This window comes from Myotis nattereri (assembly GCF_964212035.1).
Source record: "Myotis nattereri genome assembly, chromosome: 1".
Classification (NCBI taxonomy): domain Eukaryota; kingdom Metazoa; phylum Chordata; class Mammalia; order Chiroptera; family Vespertilionidae; genus Myotis; species Myotis nattereri.
In genome coordinates, this window is record NC_138075.1 from 95764406 (window position 1) to 95785344 (window position 20939).

At 40.3% G+C, this 20939-nt stretch overlaps 1 protein-coding gene across 1 annotated transcript in view; it reads left to right on the plus strand.

Annotated features, from left to right (window-relative positions):
• Positions 1-20263, plus strand: part of LOC308524997 (cyclin-Y-like protein 1) — a gene marked incomplete at both ends in the record, with an annotated part of 44196 nt that extends 23933 nt beyond the window's left edge. The window contains 4 exons of the mRNA XM_081099669.1: positions 1461-1580; positions 5184-5350; positions 11632-11794; positions 20096-20263. Coding sequence (XP_080955795.1) covers positions 1461-1580; positions 5184-5350; positions 11632-11794; positions 20096-20263 — 618 coding nt within the window. The remainder of the gene's footprint in view (positions 1-1460; positions 1581-5183; positions 5351-11631; positions 11795-20095) is intronic.
• Positions 20264-20939: the final 676 nt, after the last annotated feature.

Here is a 20939-nt window from a genome sequence, read left to right on the forward strand (position 1 = left end):
CCTCTCTCTACTCCCAGGAGATGTGTTACTAAGATAGTAACAATTCCTGGATTTGTTTCTTAAATCACTTTCTTATTTTTTAGAGATGCAAATAGATCTGAGGACATTTTTGATGAAAGGTTACATCCATTTACAGTAAGTGCCAGTTGTATTAAAGTTATATTTCTCTCTCTTACAATTGTGTTTATTTTATGCTAATTTGCTTTGAAATTAATCACTAGAAGAAAATTACTCCCTCCAGCTTGAAGTCAAAATTATCTTCTTTTAAGTTTTCTTCCCCACCCCATGTTGCATCTAATGATTTTACAAAACAAATATATAAGAAATATGTCAGCAAGAACTGAGTTGTAGCTTTGTATAACTAGTAAGCTAAAGTAAGTCAACATGCTCCTCCCAAAAAAGTATCTTTTTAAAAGATAATTTTCAGTAACATCAAACAATATGAATATTTGTAAATAAACCTAACAGATATTTTAAGATCTCTATGAAGAAAATTAAACAGCTATTTAAACTTTGGGTTAATTAGAATGACAAAAGAATTTCAAATTCACTTCTTCAGATGCTCTATAGCAGCGGTTCTCAACCTGTGGGTCGCGACCCCTTTGGGGGTCGAACGACCCTTTCACAGGGGTCGCCTAAGACCATCGGAAAACACATATATAATTACATATTGTTTTTGTGATTAATCACTATGATTTAATTATGTTCAATTTGTAACAATGAAATTAGGGGTCTCCACAACATGAGGAACTGTATTAAAGGGTCGCGGCATTAGGAAGGTTGAGAACCACTGGTCTATATGGCTGGTGACCACTGTACAGCACGGCACGGCCTTAGAGCCTGATGATTACAGGAAACTGAAAATACATTTTCAGAGTTGATTGCAGAAGTATGACATGGTGATCAGCAAGACTTTGAACCTAAAGATGGTTTATGTTTAGATAGAATTTTGTAGAAGGAAGGTGGAAAGGAACGTATCAATTTTCTGAGGGTGTGCCTGTATTTATCTTTAATGAGTGTTGGTATTGAATCACTATTGGTATTGAAATCAATACACATATTGATTTCAGAAAGAAAGGGAGAGGGAGACAGAGATAGAAACATTAATGATGAGAGAGAATCATTGATCAGCTGCTTTCTGCACGCCCCCCGCCAGGGAATTGAGCCCGCAACCCAGGCATGTGCCCTTGACCAGAATCGAACCTGGGACCCTTCAGTCTGCAGGCCGATGCTTCATCCACTGAGCCAAACCGGCTAGGGCTCACTGTTGTTTTTAAGGCCTCATTGTTTATATTTAAAAGACTAAAAGACATAATTATCTTATCCAATTAAAATTATCTTAAGCGGCATGTGGGCACAAACAGACTATGATATCAGGGGCATGTGGGCACAAGCTATCATAAAAGTACTTCAGTGTTTTTCTTCAGTGGATACTTACTTTGCATTTTTTCTCCTTTCAGCATGAAATAGTTCCAGAGGAATACTTTAATCATAATCCTGATTCTGAAAATATTTACAGATTTATTCACCCTTTTGTCAGTGCCACAAAGCTAACAGCTGAATGGGCAATCACAACTTTGGTAAGATAGTTCTTTCAGAAAGCACCTTTTCTGTCGTGTCCACAGGGTATGATCTTGTTTTTCAAATACTAGTAAAAGTAGGTTCCTGAAATGATCATCAGAACGTTATTAAGGGAAAATTATCAAAGGAAGTAAAATACACACATTTGAGCTTAATAATCATGATTTAACATGTCCTTGCTTTTCTCATCACAACACAGTTGCTTTTAAAGGCAGCAGGAGAGATACCCGGTTTCTTCCTCCACACCTCAGGAGACACATGCGCATGCAATGCACACACAGGCACACATACAAGGCGTGCTGTGGCGTGGGATGGGGGCAATAGCAGACCCTCTGGGCCCCAGGCAGTGACAGGTTCAGTGTAGGTCTAAGCTGAGTTGCAGGCTGGATTCCCCAGGCAGTTGTAATGTGTGTCCTGGTTGAGAACTAGAGCCCTAAATTCTCTGTTCCTTGGATGATGGGTGTTCATCCGTCCTTGCTGTCCTCTTGTGCCTGCCTGTGACGTTGCCCAGGATTCTAGTGCCAGTAGGATCTAAAAGGGCTTTGCTAGTTGCCTGCTCAGCTACAGCTGTATAAGAACCATTGTATCATTCATACAGAATTCCTAAGGTAAGATTTTATCAGTTGGAATGAGTGGTCCATTCTAGTGAGAAGGAATGGGGATTGTATCACTCCTCCCTCGGGCTGTCCTAAAGGGGAAAGTCTCCTGCATGGTCTGGAGGGAAGAGTACTTAGGTCAGTGCCTCCTCCTTCAGTTAACATTTTGGCGAGGCAGCCTGTGCTGCTGAATAGAGACCCTCAGTGGGCACAGGATCAGACACAGGCCTTTCCATGGAGCTTCCAGCCACGTGGAGTGCTGAGCGCATGCTGGGGAGGGGCAGGAGTGGTGCTCTCATAGGAAGAGCTAGGTAATACAGGAAGGAGGGTGTCTGGGTGGAAGACGGTGAGTCCTTTGTAGGCGAGTTAAGTTTGATGCACCTGTGAGACAGCAGAGGGGCAGTCTCTAGTAATGGTTTGAATATATGGAATTAGCATGAATCTGAGCTACAGTAGGAAATTAAGATTAGCTGTTCCAGTGCAGAGGAAGACTATAAATGAAAAGTGTATAGAAGAGAGAATAGTGACAAAGAGTTAGATATTCAGTGGCTATTTATGGAATGAGCAACTTCTTGCAGCATTTTGACCACACTCTCTTGACCTCACCTATCTTGCCTTCTTTTTTATTATTTTCTCCTGGTTTTGCCACCACTCTAAGCCATTTCTGGGGACTTCTTCCTTCAGTGCTGATAGTCCTTACAGATCTAATTGCTGAGGATAGAGGGGAAATGAGGTTGAATAAAGCTTTTTGCTTATATTCTTATAAGGAAGACATACATATTTCTTTAAATGAGTTTTGTTAAAAAGATGAATATTTCAGGTAGTAGTAAATACCAAGAAGGTAGAGCAGGGTGAAGTGATAAAGTGATGACAGGGGCTTGAAACTCTAGATAGAATGATCAGGAAGAGCCTCTTTAAAAGATAACATTTGAACCCTGACATGACTGAACTGAGACAGATGAGCTCTGGTGTGATAGACAAAGGGGACAAGTGCCGGATTCAGAGATAGGAACGTTTTGTGTATTCGAGGAACAGTGAGATATGGCCAGTGTGGTCAGAGTGTGGAATGAGGGAAAGAATGTAGGACATGAGAGCATAGAAGAGCAATGTCCTATCTCATAGGGCTTTGTAGCTTCCAGGTCATGGGAATAAGGTACATTTTCATTTGTTTGATGGGAAACTTTTGGCAGATATTTAGTAGGATAGTGAAGTGCTCTTAATTAAAGAGGCTCTCCTGGCTGCTTTGGGGAGAATAGATAGTAACTGGGAGGCCGAGTGGGGGCTGAGAAGCCAGTGATACAGGTGAGAAGTGACAAATAGAAAGTGGTCTGATTACAAGAATTGCTAACAGATTGGAGCAGGTTAACTCAATTGAAGGTTTTGGCCCAGCACCTAGGCAATGGTGTGCCCTTTATGACATTAGGGAATGCTTGGGGAGTGGAACTGGGTAAAGAGCTCTGATTTGTATGGGCAAAGGCACTAATGACCTTAGCATTGTGCTTTCGGGAGAGTGACAGTGCCAGGCAGACCGCAGTGGATTAAGGAGAGAATGAGACATGAGAAGCAGCATCGGCATTCACTGTGAGCAAAAGGAGAGGAAGCTTTCTAGGGGTTGGGGGGTGGGAAGCACGTAAACGCATATTGGGGAGAATCTCTGGCAGACAGGGAGGGTTCTTCAAAAAGAGGTAATTGTGGGAGGTGTTCTTCAGAAGTGGGATGGGATGGACTTCACTGCTAGAAGAGTTTCAGTGAGAAGAGAAATCTCAATTCCACTGTCACAGGAGGGCAAGTGGTATAAATGAACGAGTATTGGCACATACCACGTCTGCGGTAAAGTTACGGGAAGTTGAGAGATTGCCAATGTTGTATAAGTGCCTCTAATTAATCCCATAAAGTAGACAGTTGAACTTTGTAAGGAGGTTCATTCTTAGGATATCTGAGAGCACTGAGTTTTGCGGGGGGAGGGTTGGTGGAAATTTTCACTAAGAATGCATAATGTTCAATACCATTTGTTTTCTTAAAATACAGTTGAGTTTGAAGAGCAGTAGCAAATCAGAGCTGTCAATTTGATAACCTCCGACAGTAAATATACTCTTTAAAATTGGACATTTTTCTTTTTGTAAAATGGCATGCATACTCTTCTATAAAGCACCCTTTGAAATAACAACAAATCCCAGCTTGCCTCTAAAATCTGTTTTTAGCTGTTAACTTTACACAGTTCTTTGTAGAATAGACATGCAATACATGTGAGGAATTCATGAAACTTCACCAGCTACCTGGAGAGCCAGGGAGACAGAGACTGGCAGCTCTGCTACCACCTGAAACCAACAGAACAGGTTGTGTAAGACGGAGGTGGAGTTCATAAAATGATGATGGAGATGTGAAGATTAGGGGATATAAAAGGGCTACCCCTTGTGTGCATGTGTGTTTCTCACAAAGGCACTAAGTCCAGGATTACTTGACAGTTGTAAAGACCTGCCTCAAGCACACCTGTTTGTACTGCCTGTCCTGCTGCACCACACAGCAGCCACTGTGGGGCTGTCTTGATGACCAGGGTTTATCTTCAGCTTGTGCCACAAAAGGACTAGTTAATATGTAAAGAAGGTACAAATGTGGTCAGTATTACCAGGGATTTACATATACAAGTACTATGTAAAATCACCATATAACTACCAGCCAGGTATGAAACAGTGCACGTGGTAGGCACTTGAGTATCTACACTGGGCCCTTTACAAGTGGAAAGGCAGTAACATTTCTTCAGGAAGTCCTTTGCTAAGATGTCCATTCATTCCTGTGACCAAAAATTGGACTGGAAATTCACATGGCAAAGTAGGCAACAGAAGTATCTCATCTGCAACTGTAACTTGGTCTCTGGCTTTGGCTGGCCAAGCAGTCTCCATAGAACCCAAGAGTAAAAGGCATGTCAAAAACAGGTGAAAGTTTAAGTTCTTACTATAGCACTTAAACCCTGAAATAAAACCAAAGACCAGTGTTCTACTTTTGCAGGTTTACTTAGAAAGACTTTTAATTTATGCTGAGATCGACATTTGCCCCACTAACTGGAAAAGAATTATTTTGGGAGCTATTCTTCTTTCCTCCAAGTATTTGCATGATCAGGCTCTAAGGAATGCAGACTTCTGCCAAATCTTCAAGGGCATTACAGTCAAGGACATGTGAGTTAGCAAGGTTTTTGTGAACTTTCTTACCATTTTCCAATAACTTATTTGCTCCAATAAAGTGTACATATTAAGAAATATTTTTAAAGGTTACATTATGCAGAGAACTGAAGTAGGCAAAAATTACATACATTTTTAATCTACAGTTGCTGTAACAATTCATATTCCTCCTCATTAACTATTAGGTCTTCATGTATTATTGTTATAATAATCTGTGATAATTTGAAATGTATTTCTCTGGTGGTTATTGGCAACCATTATACAAACTCACTTCTGAGAACAACAGTACTTTAAATATATTCATGGCTTTCTTAAAGCAGTCTAACTACCAGTTCCAGTCCTTTCCCCCCTCCCCTCTTTATTATTATTTATTTGTTTCAATAAGACTTTTCATTCAGTATTATTTTGTATTAGTCTCAGGTGTACCGCATGGCGGTTACAAAATCATATACTTTACAAAGTGTTTTCCCCAATATTTTCAGTACAACTTGGTACCATACATAGTTATTACAATGTTATTGACTATATTTTCTATGGTTTAATTTGCATCCCCATGACTATTTTATAACCAATCTGTACTTCTCAGTACCTTCACCTTTTTCACCCAGTCCCCCTCCCTCTTCCCTTCTGGAAGCCATCAGTCTGTTCTCTATATCTATGAGTTTGCTTCTGTTGTATGTTCATTTATATTCTTTAGATTCCACATACAAGTGAAATGATACAGTATTTGTACTTTTCTGATTTAGTTCACTTAGCATAATACCCTGTAGGTCCATCTGTGTTGTCACAAATTGCAAGATTTAATTCTTTTTTATGGCTGAGTAATATTCCACCACTTTTTATTCCATTCATCTGTTGATTGGCACTTGGGTTGTTTCCATAGCTTAGCTATTGTAAGTAATGCTGCAATGAACATAGAGGTAAATATATTCGTTGAATTATGTTTTGGGCTTCTTCGGGTATATATACCCAAAAGTGGAATTACTGAGTCATAAGGCAGTTCCATTTTTCATTTCTCAAAGAAATGCCATACTGTTTTCCATAGTGGCTACACCAATCTACATTCCCACCAAAAGTGCATGAAGGTTCCTTTTTCTATACATCCTCACCAACACTTGCTGTTTGTTGATTTATTGACGGTAGCCATTCTGACAGGTGTGAGGTGATATCTCATTGTGGTTTTAACTTGCATTTCTTGGATGATTAGTGATGTTAAGCATCTTTTCATATGTCTATTGGCCATCTGTATGTCTGCTTTGGAGACATTGAGGTCCCCTGTCCATTTTTTAATTGGATTGTTTGTTTATAGATGTTGAGTTGTATAAGTTTTAATTTGTAAAAAATGTTTACAAGATTTTTATTAATTGAATTATTATTTTTTTAGAGAGAGAGGAAGGAAGGGGGGAGAGAGAGAGAGAGAGAGAGAGAGAGAGAGAGAGAGAGAGAGAGAGAGACATCAATGTGAGAGTGAAACACTGTTTGGCTGCTTCCTGTACACCCCCTACCAGGGATCGAGCCTGCTACCCTGGCATGAGTTGTGTAAGTTTTTTATAAATTTTGAATATGAGTCCCTTATATTATTGTCAAATAATGTTTTCCCATCAGTGGGTTGTCTTTTTATTTTGTTGATGTTCTTCTTTGCTGTGCTAAAACATTTTAGTTTGATGTACTCCAATTTGTTTATTTTTTCTTTTGTTACACTTGCTTGAGATGCTCTATAAAAAAAATATATTACTAAGGGAAATGTTCCACATTTTACTGCCTAATGTTTTCTTCTAGTTTTATGGTTTTGAATCTTACATTTAAGTTAATAATCAATTTTGAGTTTATACTTGTATATGGTGTAAGAAGGTGGTTTAGTTTCATTTTTTGTATTTATCTGTCCAAATTACCCAACACTATTTATTGAATAGACTGTCTTTACCTCATTATATGACCTTCTCTCCTTTGTCAAATATTAATTGACCATGTAGGTGTGGATTTATTTCTGGGCTTTCTATTCTCTTCCATTTATCTACATGTCTGTTTTTATGCCAGTACCATGCTGTTTTGATTACTATAACCTTGTAGTGTAGTTTGATATCAGATAGTGTGATACCTCCATCCTTGTTCTTTTTTTCTTGAGATTGCTGTGACTATTCGGGGTCTTTTGTGGCTCCATATAAAATTTTGGATTATTGTTCTATTTCTGTAAAATACACCATTGGTATCTTGATAGGAATTGCATTGCATCTATAGATTGCTTTGGGTAGTATGTACATTTTAAAGGTGCTCATTCTTCCTATCCATGAACATGGTGTATGCTTCCATTTACATGTATCTTCTACAGTTTTTTTCTTCAGTGTCTTATAATTTTCTGAGTACCGGTCTTTTACCTCCTTGGTTAAATTTATTCCTAGGTATTTCGGTGGGTGTTTTTTTATGCAATTGCATATGGATTGTTTTTTAGTTTCCCTTTATTTTTAATCTTTATTGTTGAAAGTATTATATATGTACCCTTTTTCCCTGCTTTGACCTTTCTAGCCCACCCCAAGCCTTCACTACCCTATTGTCTGTGTCCATGGGTTATGCTTATGTACATACACATTTTTTGGTTGATCTCTTCCCACCCACCAACCCTCCCCTACCTTCCCTCTGAGATTCCACTGTCTTTTCCATGCTTCTATGTCTTTGGATCAATTTTGTTCATTGGTTTATTTTGTTCATTAGATCCCACTTATGAGTGAAATCAGTGGTACTTGTCTTTCCTTGACTGGCTTATTTTGCTTAGCATAATGCTCTCCAAGTCCCTCCTTGCTATTTCAAAGGGTAAGAGATCCTTCTCTTTTACTAATAGTTCATTATCTATAATAATAAAAGTGTAATATGCTAATTAGACCAGAAGTCCTTCCGGACGGACGAAGCGGGGCTCCGAGGTGAAGCCCGGGTCCCGGATGCCTGCCAGCAGCCGGAGGGAAGCCTGGGTCCCAGATGCCAGAGGGAAGCCACACAATCCAATCTCTTCTCACTAGTCCACTCCCAGCCACCCTCCCTCTGTCTAAGCTCAGGGCAAATGGCCACAAAAAGATTGTATGCTGGCTCTTTAAGAGGGCACCTGGATTTCTAGCAGATTCCTATCTCCTGTCTCTCCCTGGAAGACAGATCCCTGCTTATTTTCACAGCCAGACATTATGTGGGCTCCTCTTCCCAGCTCTGGTGCTCTGGGCTGGGTAGCTTGGCATGGGGCTGAGACCCCTCGCTTTTAAGAAGGGATCTTTGTAGCTGAGATATCCCTATGGATTCTCAGACACTGCATGTGGGTCCTGGGGCCAGCCCTTCCTTCCAGTGTCACGGTGGCTTCTTCATAAATCCTTGGTTATAAGAAGTCTGTTCAGGTAGTCTGCAATTGGTTATTCAGGTTGAATGTTCTATATTTTAGTTGAAATTCCAGTTCGGTCCTGGGAAGAGGTGAGTATAACTTTTACCTCCTCTGCCACTCATCCCACCCAGTGTTTTTCTGTTGTTTCCAGTCCACTTTTAAAGGGCATGCATCTGGCCTTTGGAATAAGTGTTTGGCCACTGTTATGGTCTTAGGGCCTCTAGACTATTGATGGGGGTGCTTATAGCTTAAATCTGAGTCACACCGTGTATATCTGCATTTACTTGTCTTTTCCTCCTTTATATCTAAAGTCATGTTGTTAAAGAAACCATGGTAGAAAATTAACCACATGTAAAGGTTTCAGGTCCCTGTGCTCGCTCCTGCTTTTTAAAGAGCATTGCATGTGTTTGAAAGTAGGTCTGATGGTTTAGCAAGCTCCGACCTCTCAGGCAGGCGGAGAAGTCTAAGTTCTTCACCTAATAGTGTAAACTGAAGAGTCACCGTTATCTTGCTGGTGGCCATTAGCAAACGACGTGACAGCAAATAATAAACTTGAAACAAATGTAAGCACTTTTGGAAGTCGCAGAAGCTAAAGTGACCTTGACACCACTGTCATCAGTCTTCAAACTGGTCCCTTGGAGGAAGTATAACTTGTACTCATGAACACTAGCCCTGCCATGATGGCCACTGAGATTTTCTCAAAACCTGCAACTCAACTGATGGGGCTCTGGTTCTAGTTATAACATCAGAGAACATGCAGAGAAATGTATGAGTTTGCATAGATGTGAGCCCTAGAGGAAATGGTGGCAGTATCAAGCCACAGACTCCTTGTAAAGAATGCTTTGTATGTATGAACAGAGAAATACCAGGAGCTATGTTTATGATAGGCTGCTTTTATTTATGATCTTTAGGAATTGGAAGGTATTATAACAGTGCTTAGTATACATCGGTGTCAAGCCCCTGCTGCTGACTACTATTTGCAATGTTCTCTTTTGAATCTAAATTGAAAAATTGGTGTCTATCAGCTTTTCCTTAAAACTTTCCAACATCCATGTATCTTTTTAGAATATTATTTCCCTTCAAAAGAATAAGTTAAACCGAGCAGCTGCTATTCAGAAAATTTGTTGTGTTTGTAAACGGTATGCCATTCAGCTGTCTTGCCATTGAAAAACCAAAAAGCCCATAAAAATCAACCCAAAACAAACAAAAAAAAAACCCCAGATGATGCATAATCATTAGACATAAGGCTTTCTTCCATGATTAAGCCTCTATTAGTAGACTGGTAATCCTATGAAGGTACTATATTTCTTCACAATTAACATATATTAGTGAAGGAAATATAAAAAGGATGGTAAAGTGCATTTATTCCTGTAGTAAATTAAGTCCTGTTTAGCTGATTATCAAAACATTGTCTGATTTACATTTCTATAGGCTTATGGTCATATGAACAGGGAATTAATTTTGGAAGTAGGTTCACTAGGTTTAAAGTTTAACAAGTGAGAAAACCTCATCTCTGCTTATATTCTGACCCCTCCCCATGCAGGAGAACATCAAACTTTTGTTGACCTATCCAATGAATAAAATACTAAAACTTTGAAACTAAGACATCAAATATGTTTAAAAACCCTCTCATGTTTGTTCGGGTAGTTACTGTTTTATTAATTAACTCTATCAAAGGATGACTGGAAGCCATACAGTTTACTAATTTTATTTAACCTCTTGGCAAGTGACAGCAGTATGGTCACATAGCAAAGCACTGCTCCCAAATTTCCTTTCCTGCTTTATTGAACTCACCTCTTCTGTTCCGCCAAGGGTCAGGGGATGCCGAATGTCTCGGGATTCCATTCCCAACACAGGAGAACTCTGAGTCTGACTGCCATGCTCTGTTAGTCCAGCCAAGACGTCTATCTTTAACCTGTCTGCCTTCCAAAGTTTTAGAAGTGCATCCAGTTCTGTCACAGTGACAGTTTCTCACCCCAGTAAGATTAAAGTGAACAGAAGCTCGCATATGCTCTTTGACATTAGCCCCAGGCCCCGGGGGGGAGGTCCCTTTCCCATCAAATGTGGCACATTTATTTATTTATTTATTTATTTATTTATTTATTTATTTATTTACAGAGGCCCGGTGCATGAAAATTATGCACGGGAAGGGTCCCTAGGCCTGGCCGGTGATCAGGGCCGATCATGTTCCCCCACCTCCCTGCCTCCTCCTTCCCTCACTACCTCAGCACCCCGCTGCCACCTCTGGTTGCCCGCCATGTTCCATGCCACCCCCTGGTGGTCGGCGCACGTCATAGTGAGCGATCAAACTCCTGTTCTTCCGGTCCAACTCCCGAAGGGACACTTTGCATATTAGCCTTTTATAGATATAGATTTATTAGCAATGAATCCTTGTTGCCTGGAGTCTTCCCCCTCAGAGATAATAGTGGTGGCTCTCAGTGGATTCATTTGTTGCCATGGTGATGTGCCCTTTGGTTGGCACCTCTCTACTTTAATAAGCCCCTTTCTGTTATTGGCCTGGTGAAAATGTCTGCAAGTTCCTCAGAGCCTAGAGACAGCACACACCATTCCTTTCTTCTGAACACTAGAGTGAGGCCCTGTGAGTGAGCAAGGAGCATGAATCTACAGCTGCACTAATGGGACTTGGATGAATGGGCCCCAAGTCAGCAGCAAGAGTGAACAAGAGAGAGGGGACCTCCTCACCCTTGCCCGAAACTCAAAGTGCTGGAGGCAAAAGGGACCACAAATAGCTGTACCTTGTTTGTTGTTTGAACAGTAGTGTATTAGTATAGCCGGGTAACCTTTATTTGTCTCAAAGCAAAACTTACAGCCATCTTAGTAGCTTAGAAGGATAATTTTGAAGATAGCCTCGTTGACTAAAATTGTCCCGTGTTGGTTTTGTGTTTTCCTTCTTCCCCAGAAGTGACTTGGAAAGGCAGTATTTATATCTGCTCCAGTTTCGTCTTAATGTTTCTGCCAGTGTCTATGCCAAATACTATTTTGACCTTCGGTCCTTAGCCAGTGGCCACGGACTGCCTGTTGTGTTTGCTCCTCTTCGGAAGGAAAGAGCACGGAACCTAGAGGTAAGGCTGTTTTCTGCCGGACATCAAAACCAGCATCTGTGGATAAGTCATATTATGTAGTGACTAGGAAAATTAAAAGTGTTTTAAACTAACACATTGAAGGTTTATTAACTCTTTCACATCGTATTGCCGGTATCTTTTATGGTTTATTTGAGAATCCCACATTATAAAAAAAATTTATCTCTTCTGTGACCATGATTCAGAATAATTTAAATCAAATTTAATCTTTGATGGTTTTTTTACACTGTTCTTTTTTCTAACCGTACATAAATAATGTCTTACAATTGTATCACTAATCATATCTACAAATATGATCTACTTAGCACTCTTAACTCAGTTTGCAAATCCATGTCTTTCTGTCTATGTCACAGTTCAGTCCAGTGCGTCTGTTAGACACAGCCAACCTGAGGGACCTACACTCAGATTGTAGAATCTGTGTTTCCAACACTCGGTATAGAAAGTACCTGGGTTTTCAGTGGAAATTGTAAAGTGCACGGCACAAAGTAATATTTATGACTTAAGACTTTGGTCTGTATGCAACAAAATTATTCACAACTAAAACTGACACTTTTAAAATGGACACTTTCTGTGGTACTTTGGTGGTACTTTAGAATAAGATGTGTTTCCACCTCAGTTAATGTGCAAGTGAAGGAGTACCTTATGGTGCTTCAATCATTAGACCTTTCCTACCTTTCAATAAAGTCCAGCACATGCCTGTCTCATTAAAATCTGCTTCAAGTATATACTAACTAATAAAGATTGGATAGAATTTAAATAGCTGAGTAAACACTGATTTGCCCAAGTGTATGTTTATTATATTCCAGGAACCAAGTTTACAGGCAGCAGATGATATTGTTCTTAGGAACCTGTCGTGCCTTTGACATCGCTGAGAAAACCCAAACTTTAAATAATTCTAAGTTCCCCTTTGCGCTGGAAATTTAATCATAGTCCCTAAATGACTTACCTTAGTGAATTAGCATAAAGTAGATCCCAAGGACTTAGCAGTGTAGACCACAGCTTTCCAAAGAGGCAGTAACTATAATCCATGTAAAAAAAAATGGGACTGTGTGGCTTATCAGTGATGCTTTCTTTGTGAAGGCTGCAACTCTTGCATTTTTAACGTACCTGTGCTCTATCTCATTTCTCCTCCTAGGCCATTTCCAGATATTGTGAAAACAAAAACCTGTTCAGGGTGGCTATAAAAAAATCTAGCAGCTGTGATAATTTTACTGATAAGCAGTATGCCAACGCCATTTTATCTTAAACTAGAAATGAGGGGCTGTGACATGATGAACCCCTCACCTACAATAACTGGAGAAATGTCAGCGCTCCTGCTCAAAAACCAACAAAGCTAGTATTCCTCACCAGGGAAAAATGAGGGGTTGTAATATTATAAGCCCTTTGTCTACAAGGTGAAGAACTAAAAAAATAATCACCTTTCCAGCTCAAAAACCAACCAAGTTAGTATTTCCTCTTTTAAGGAAGAAATGAGAGGTTGTAACATCAACAACTTGTCATCTACAAAAATAAGACCTGGAGATAGATATATCACCTTTCCTGCTCAAAAACGAGCAAAGTTGGTATTCTTCACTTATAAAAAAAAAATTGAAGGGTTATAACTTCATGAACCCTCATCTGCAAGGGCATGGACTGGAGAAATGTCACCCACCGCTCCTGCTCAAAACCCAGCAAACTTTTTCTCTCTTAAGAAAGAAGTGAGGTATTGTAGCATCATGAACCTCTCATCTACAAAAAGAACTGGAAAAATATTAACTTATTGCTCAAAAACCAGCAAAGCTATTATTTAAATTGATTTTTAGAGAGGGAGGAAGGGAGAGAAAGAGAAACATCGATGTGAGAGTGAAACATCAATCAGCTGTCTCCTGCACGCCCCCTTCCAGGGATCCAGCACACAACCTGGGCATGTGCCCCAACTGGGAATCAAACTTGCAACCCTTCGCTGAACGGAATGACACCCAACTGCTCCTGTTCAAACACCAACTTACCCACACCAGCCTGGGCTTATCTGCCTTATTTGTACTCTTCATGAAAAAGGGAGGGGCTGTGTCATCATGAGGCCCTCATCTACAAGTACGAGGACTGTAGAAATATTACTTCTACTCAAAACCCAGAAGGTAAGTGTTTCCTGTCTTGAAAGAGAAATTAGGGTTGTATCTTTATGAGCCTTTCATCTACAAAAACAAAAACTAGAGAAATATCACCTCTTTTGCTCAAAATCTAGCAGTTATTATTTCCGCTCTTAAGGGAGAGAAGAGGGGTTGTAACATTATGAGCTGCTCATCTACAGTTACATGAGAAATATCAGCTATCCTGCTGGAAAATGAAAAAAGAACCCACTGAATAGAAGAACATACTCACCAATGATACATTCCAAAATATATAAAGTACTCATACAACTCAAACCAGGAAGACAAACCATCCAATTAAAAAATGGGCTAAGGACCTGAATAGACACTGCTCTAAAAGGACATACAGGTGGCCAGTAGACAAGAAAAAATGCTCAAGGTCACTAATCATCAGAGAGATGAAAATAAAAATCTCTTAAAAGTGAAATGAATAGTTGTAACATCATGAACTTCTAATCTAATCTAAAACAAAACAAAAACCCTCAAGATATATCACCTTTCCTGCCCCAAAACAAGCTGTTAGTACTTTTATAAAAAATGAAGCGTTAGTATTTTTAATTTCTGTTTTGATTGTTTTAATTACTACAGGATATTACATTTGTTTGGTTTTTTTGCTTTCATTTTTGGAGAAAAAGGAAATTATCTTTTAAATTTTTTAAAAAGTTCTAGTTAACCTCCTACTTGACATTCTCTTTTGAGTATTGGTACTCTCATTTAGAAAGCTTAAAGTATATTTCTATGTACTAAAGTTTCAAATGCTTTAATGTTTACTTTGATATTGTGGTGGGAAAGCGATTTTTTTGACTTTAGAAAATTTCTTAAATATGTTTTGTTGTTTCCTAAAGCAAAATGGATACTCTTTTTTTTTTTCATTATTCATTGTTTCCTTTCCTCCTGAACTTTCTGGACATTGTTGCTATATATGAATTATTTTAAAGTAATTTTAATTATGAGCTTTAATTTCAGCTTTTCAGCCTTTGAAGATTTTTCTTTTTTTTCCATTGATGTGAGAGAGAGAGGAAGGGAGGCAGAGAGAGAGAAAAAAACATAGATGTGAGAGAGATAACATCTGTCGTTTGCTTCCCGTACAGTCCCCGAGACCCAGGATCAAGACTGCAATCAGGAATCAAACCCATGACCCCTCAGTGCATGGGAACTAAGCCACCCAGGCAGGGTGAAGATTTCTCATTAAAATAAATAACAACTACTCTCATAAAAATCATATATTCTGTAGTTTTTAGCCTTTGAAAATTAATATGTAACTGGTCTAAAAACTGCCATATAATGAACTAGTAAAATGGAGATTTCTGGTGGTACAGAAGCTACATGAAAGTAGTTGCTGTTCCATTTTTCTTTCCAGGAACTATCTTGCTAGCAGGTGGCTTTTGCTAATTGGTACTTCCAAGTGCTTATCTATATATTAGAGGCCCAATGCACAAAGATTCGTGCAAGAATGGGCCTTCCTTCCCCTGGCTGCCAGCACCACCTTTGCTCTGGCCAGAGCTGCCTTTCCACCTTTGCTCCAGCCCAGAGGCCCGGAGCGGCTGGGGTGGTGCGAAACGCCTGCGTCATTGCCATGGTGACAACACAAGCGTCCCGCCCTGACCCCAGCAGCTCCATGCCTGCATATGCAAATTAACCTGCCATCTTTGTTAGGTTAATTTGCATAATCACTCCTGATTGGCTGGTGGGCGTTGGAAGGTACAATTTGCATCTTTCTCTTTTATTACTATAGCTATAAAAGCCTAAGTGACCATTACAACCAAATGACTGAAACAACCTGTCAACCAGTCGCTATGATGCTCACTGACCACCAGGGGGCAGATGCTCAATGCAGGAGCTGCCCCCTGGTGGTCAGTGCACTCCCACAGCCAACCTTGTGCAGTCCCCCTGCTGGCCAGCTTCCCATGATCCCTCCCCCCCGCTGGTCCCTCCCCCTGACCGCCGGCCAACTTCCTGCAGTCCCTCCTGCCTCCCCCCAGCTGGCCTCCATGGGCCCTGATCACCAGTCAGGTCTAGGGACCCCAACCATTCACGAATTCGTGCACCAAGCCTCTAGTATTCAATAAATGACTTATTCTACCTATAATGCATTCCATTAACTATTATTTCTAGAAAGTACATTTTGATTGATTGTGATATACATCTTGCTTTCCCTGTGGGACTATGATGCACTATTGCCTCCTTGAGCTAAAATGTGTCTGTGATGTCATTGTTTTCTTTCCTACCTCGGCAGTTACATTGGCAAATTCTAATAGCACATTTCCAAGGAAGAATTTTAAAAATTTAAACAGTTCAGTGACATTTCGTTTTCAGGTTTTCAAGCATAACTTTTTTTAAAAAATTACAGTTGAAGGAAATGAGTGGAAAATAATTCACTAGGATGATAGTACCCTTACTTTTCTCCTCAGACTATGAATTTTAGCCATCTTTCAAGATTTTTTTCCTGAACTATCATAGCCCCCAAATTTTTAGACTTTGCATTGTACTTGATTTGTATAGTATTATTCAGCACTACAATTCTATATTTACAATTTTACAACTTAAATCATAGTGGATTATAGTGTGTACTTCCCTCAAGTTTTTGTTTTTAGTCCTCAATGCTACTCCCACCTTCAAACCTCCTCAGCCCTTGACTCAATCACTAACACTGAAGGAGGTCCAGTAAATGCTTTTAAAATCATTTCTTTGATTATTAACACAAAAAAATTCTATAAGGAAGAATTCCGAGTGATCCGCTTACCCTTATACTCACTGTTGTCAGAAATGTGTAGGGCTCTTTAGTATTTGATTCTTGCCCAGTAAACATGATTTCTTAATGCAGGCTTTGCTTCTGGAAAATACTTGTTTTTAAACTTTGTTGTTGAAAGTATTACATATGTCCCTTTTTCCCCCCATTGACCCCTTCTAGCCTGCCACTGCCCCCCACCCCAGGCCTTCACACTATTGTCTGTGTCCATGGATTCTGCATTATAGAAAATATTTGTTTTTTAAAATAAATCTGTTCTAAGATAGAGCAAGCTAACTGAACACATGCCTACCTCACACAATTTAACTGGGTCACATTCACACAAACTAGCTTTCCTAAAGCGTGCTTGAAACCTATATCACTCCTCTTTTGTATCTAAACTTAATCCTGTCTTTCTTTTGTCTGCTTCCTCAAATATATTGTTTGCTGTACTACCATTTTCTGTCAAATATTAATTCACTTGTCAACTACTTTTTTTGTTGTTGTTGTTGTTAATCCTCATCCGAGGATTTTTTCCCCCCATTGCTTTTTAGAGAGAGTGGAAAGGAGGGAGGAGGGAGGAGGGAGGGAGGGAGGGAGGGAGGGAGAGAGAGAGAGAGAGAGAGAGAGAGAGAGAGAGAGAGAGAAACATCTATGTGAGACACATCAACTGGTCAACTGGTTGCCTCCTGCATGCACTCCAAACTCCAACCAGGAGTGGGGAGTGAACCACAACCTAAGAATGTACCCTTGATTGGGAATTGAATCCATGACCCTTTGGTGTGCAGGCCAGGTCTCCAACCACTGAGCATACTAGCCAGGGCACTTGTCAGCTACTTTTAAAAAGATGTTCTCTCTATTCTTTATTACATTCATCCCCCCCAAAACTGTCTTTATTTAATTACTAGAGGCCCGGTGCACAAAAATTTGTGCACTCGAGGGGGGGGGGGTCCCTCAGCCGGGCCTGTGCCCTCTAGTAGTCTGGGACCCCTCAGGGGATGACCACCTGCTGGCTTAGGCCCGCTCCCCGGGGCATTGGGCCTAAGATGGCAATCAGACATCCCTCTGGCAGCCCGGCAGCCCTCGGGGGATGTCCACTTGCCAGCGAGGAGCAGGCCTAAACTGCAGTCGGACATCCTTAGCACTGCTGAGGAAGCAGGAGAGGCTCCCACCACCACCGCTGTACTGGCAGCCATCAGCCTGGCTTGTAGCTGAGCAGAGCTCCTCCCATGTGAGAGCGCCCTGACCACCAGAGGGCAGCTCCTGCATTGAGCGTCTGCCCCCTGGTGGTCAGTGTGTGTCATAGTGACCAGTTGTTCCCAGTCTTTCTGCTGTTAGGGTCAGTGTTCATATTACCGTTTTACTATATAGGATAGAGGCCTGGTGCATGGGTGGGGGCTGGCTGGTTTGCCCTGAAGGGTGTCCTGGATCAGGGTGGGGGTCCCACTTGGGTGCCTGGCCAGCCTGGATGAGGGGATGATGGCTGTTTGCATCTGGTCACACCCCTTTCAGGGTGGGAGGGTCCCCACTGGGGTGCCTGGCCAGTCTGGGTCAGGGGCTGAGGGCCATTTTCAGGCTGGCAGTTGACTAAAGCTCCCAACCTCTCCTTTTTTTCTTTTCTTTTTTTTTATTCTGGGATTTATTTACCTTCTTTGGCTGTCATGGAACTGAGAGCTGGCTTTAGCTCTGAGGCTCGGCTCCAGCTCTGAGACCTTGGCTGCTGAAAGCAGGTATCTGGGTTTGTTCGGCTTCTATAATTGAAACACTTTTGCAACTCCAGCTCTGAGGCCCGGCTGGCTGAAAGCAGGTTTCTGGGGTTTGTTTAGCTTCTATATTGCAACATTGTTTCTTAGACTGCAGCTCAGAGGCCGGCAGCAGCAGGCAGGAAACCTTGGCTTCCTCCATCACTGGAGCAATCAAGCCTCCTGTTTGCTTCAGCTGCCTGGCTGTCGGCTGCCATCTTGGTTGGCAGTTAATTTGCATATCACCTTTATTAGCCAATGGGAAGGGTAGCGAAGTTACAGTTAATTACCATGTTTGTCTATTATTAGATAGGATAATTAAGCTCCAAACTATTTCCTTGAAGACTGAGTTTGTGAGAGCGCTCCTTTTCTTCCAGTAAAAGCTTCTCAATGAAGTAATATATACACTTTTAGGTTTTTTTATTTTTTTTTAAAGGGAAACTAATTATTTTAATTGACAGCAATAGGGTTACACTAGCTCCTGTGAATGATTTGTTTAAAAGGTGTTCTTTGTTTATAGGTCAGTAGCCCAGGTTTTATCTTGAGAAACATCACAACTAAAAGTCAATATCTAAAAGAAGTCAACAGCTAAATGTCAACATCTAAAAGAAACATACTGATCCTTGACTCACAATTGTTGGTTGCTTCATATCTGGCTTCACTGAATTCAAGACATTGCCCCATAGAATTCCTTTCTTTGCCTTCTCAGGGAAACACTGGCAATTAAGGAATGATTACACTTTATGATTTAGGCCCCTTGGAAGGGATTAAAGTCTGGTTTTAAGCATGAGAACAGAAACTTTCCAAGGAAGCGTTAAACGGAAAGGAAAGATAGCATCCTGTCGGGTTCCACCAATCTGCCCCTTTGCCCGCATATGAAGCGCCCGCCCACCTATCTTAAGGGAGTTCCTTGAGGATCCCACCCAGCCAGGCTACTTTGTGTTCCAAATATGACTGACATGGCTACTGCCAGACAGAACAGCACAGGTTGTATTCTTTACACATGCAGAAATCACAATTCCTATCAATATCCTTTATAACTGGTTCTTCGACGTACTGAACTTTATAATTCAGATCTTGAATTTTTTTCCTGACTGAAGCACTCAAGGATTCTTGTGTTTCTTGTATTAGATAAGACCTCCAAGATACAATAACTTTTTAATCCATCATCTTTAACATCGGAGTTTTACTTCTATTTTAATAAACTTGTGCCCATGCATCTTGGAAGATTGTCCATTTTCTTCATTTTCAGATTATTGAGATACAATAGTCATACTTATTAATATAATCTCTGTATACTTTGAGTACAGTGCCTTGACCTGGAAGAGGGAGGAGGGAAATGAAGAAACTTGGCATTAGCTTTACACATTAAAACAAATTTTACCCTCTTCTCTTTCTTTTCATTTCTTCCTTTATTCTCAGCTCAGGGCCAGGGACTGATGGAGATCAGTGGAGGAATTGAGTGAGGGTGGATGTTTAGAATAATTCAGGTCAGTGGGGGAAAAGTAGGAATAAGCAATTAGCATTACTCAATCCAAATATTTCTGTTGGTGGTTTTCCCCACTTCAAATTCTTCTTGCATGCTTTATTTTCAATGACTATTCTAGACATTTTAATAGGTTGATATTTAAAAATTAAATTCATTAATTTCACATTTGTCATATTTTAAAATCTGTATTTGCAGCTTTTTCAACCTTATGGTTTCAATCTGACTGATCCTTATTGTCGACTTTTGGAAAACCGATATAATAGTCTCCATGATCCACATTTAAGAGCATACCATTCACGCAAAGATATCCAGAAGAGATTAAAGGAAGGAGTCTACACCACCAGCAGTAACGAAGTGGGTTGAAGATTACTTCATTTTAATCATTGAGGATTTCCAAGACTTGATATAAGCTTGCTCCTATACCTCACTGGGGTAGGGATGGTTTTCACCTTTAACTTGGTCATGAGAGATACTCAATGGGAAATTCTATAAATTACTTAGTATTTTGGGTCAAGGGAAATCAGAAGACAGTTGTTTCTAAATGATGCTACTTCTTCCGTTTTTTTATTTGTAATATCAAAAGGTGATGATAAAATAATTTGAAGACATAATTTCCCAACTGTATCATAGTTCTCTTTCTCTGTCTCCAATGGTTCTGTATGCTTGTCAAGGATTATGTCCTATGAAATTTAAAAAATTTGAGACAAAATAGCAACATAGCAAAATTAGCCTGATAGAATCTTTTTTATATATAATCTAGTTTTTTGTTTTGTTTTCTATTGATTTCAGGGAGGATGGGAGAGGGAAAGAGAAAGAAACATCAATGATGAGAGAGAATAATCAATCAGCTGCCTCTCACATGCCCCGCACTGGGGATCAAGCCTACAACTCAGGCATGTGCTCTGACCAGGAATTGAACTGTGACCTCCTGGTTCATGGATTGACACTCACACTGAGCAACACTGGTGGGGTGATAGAATCTTAATAGGACATAAGAATAGTCTTATATTCTAACTAGAGGCCTGTTGCACGAAGAGAT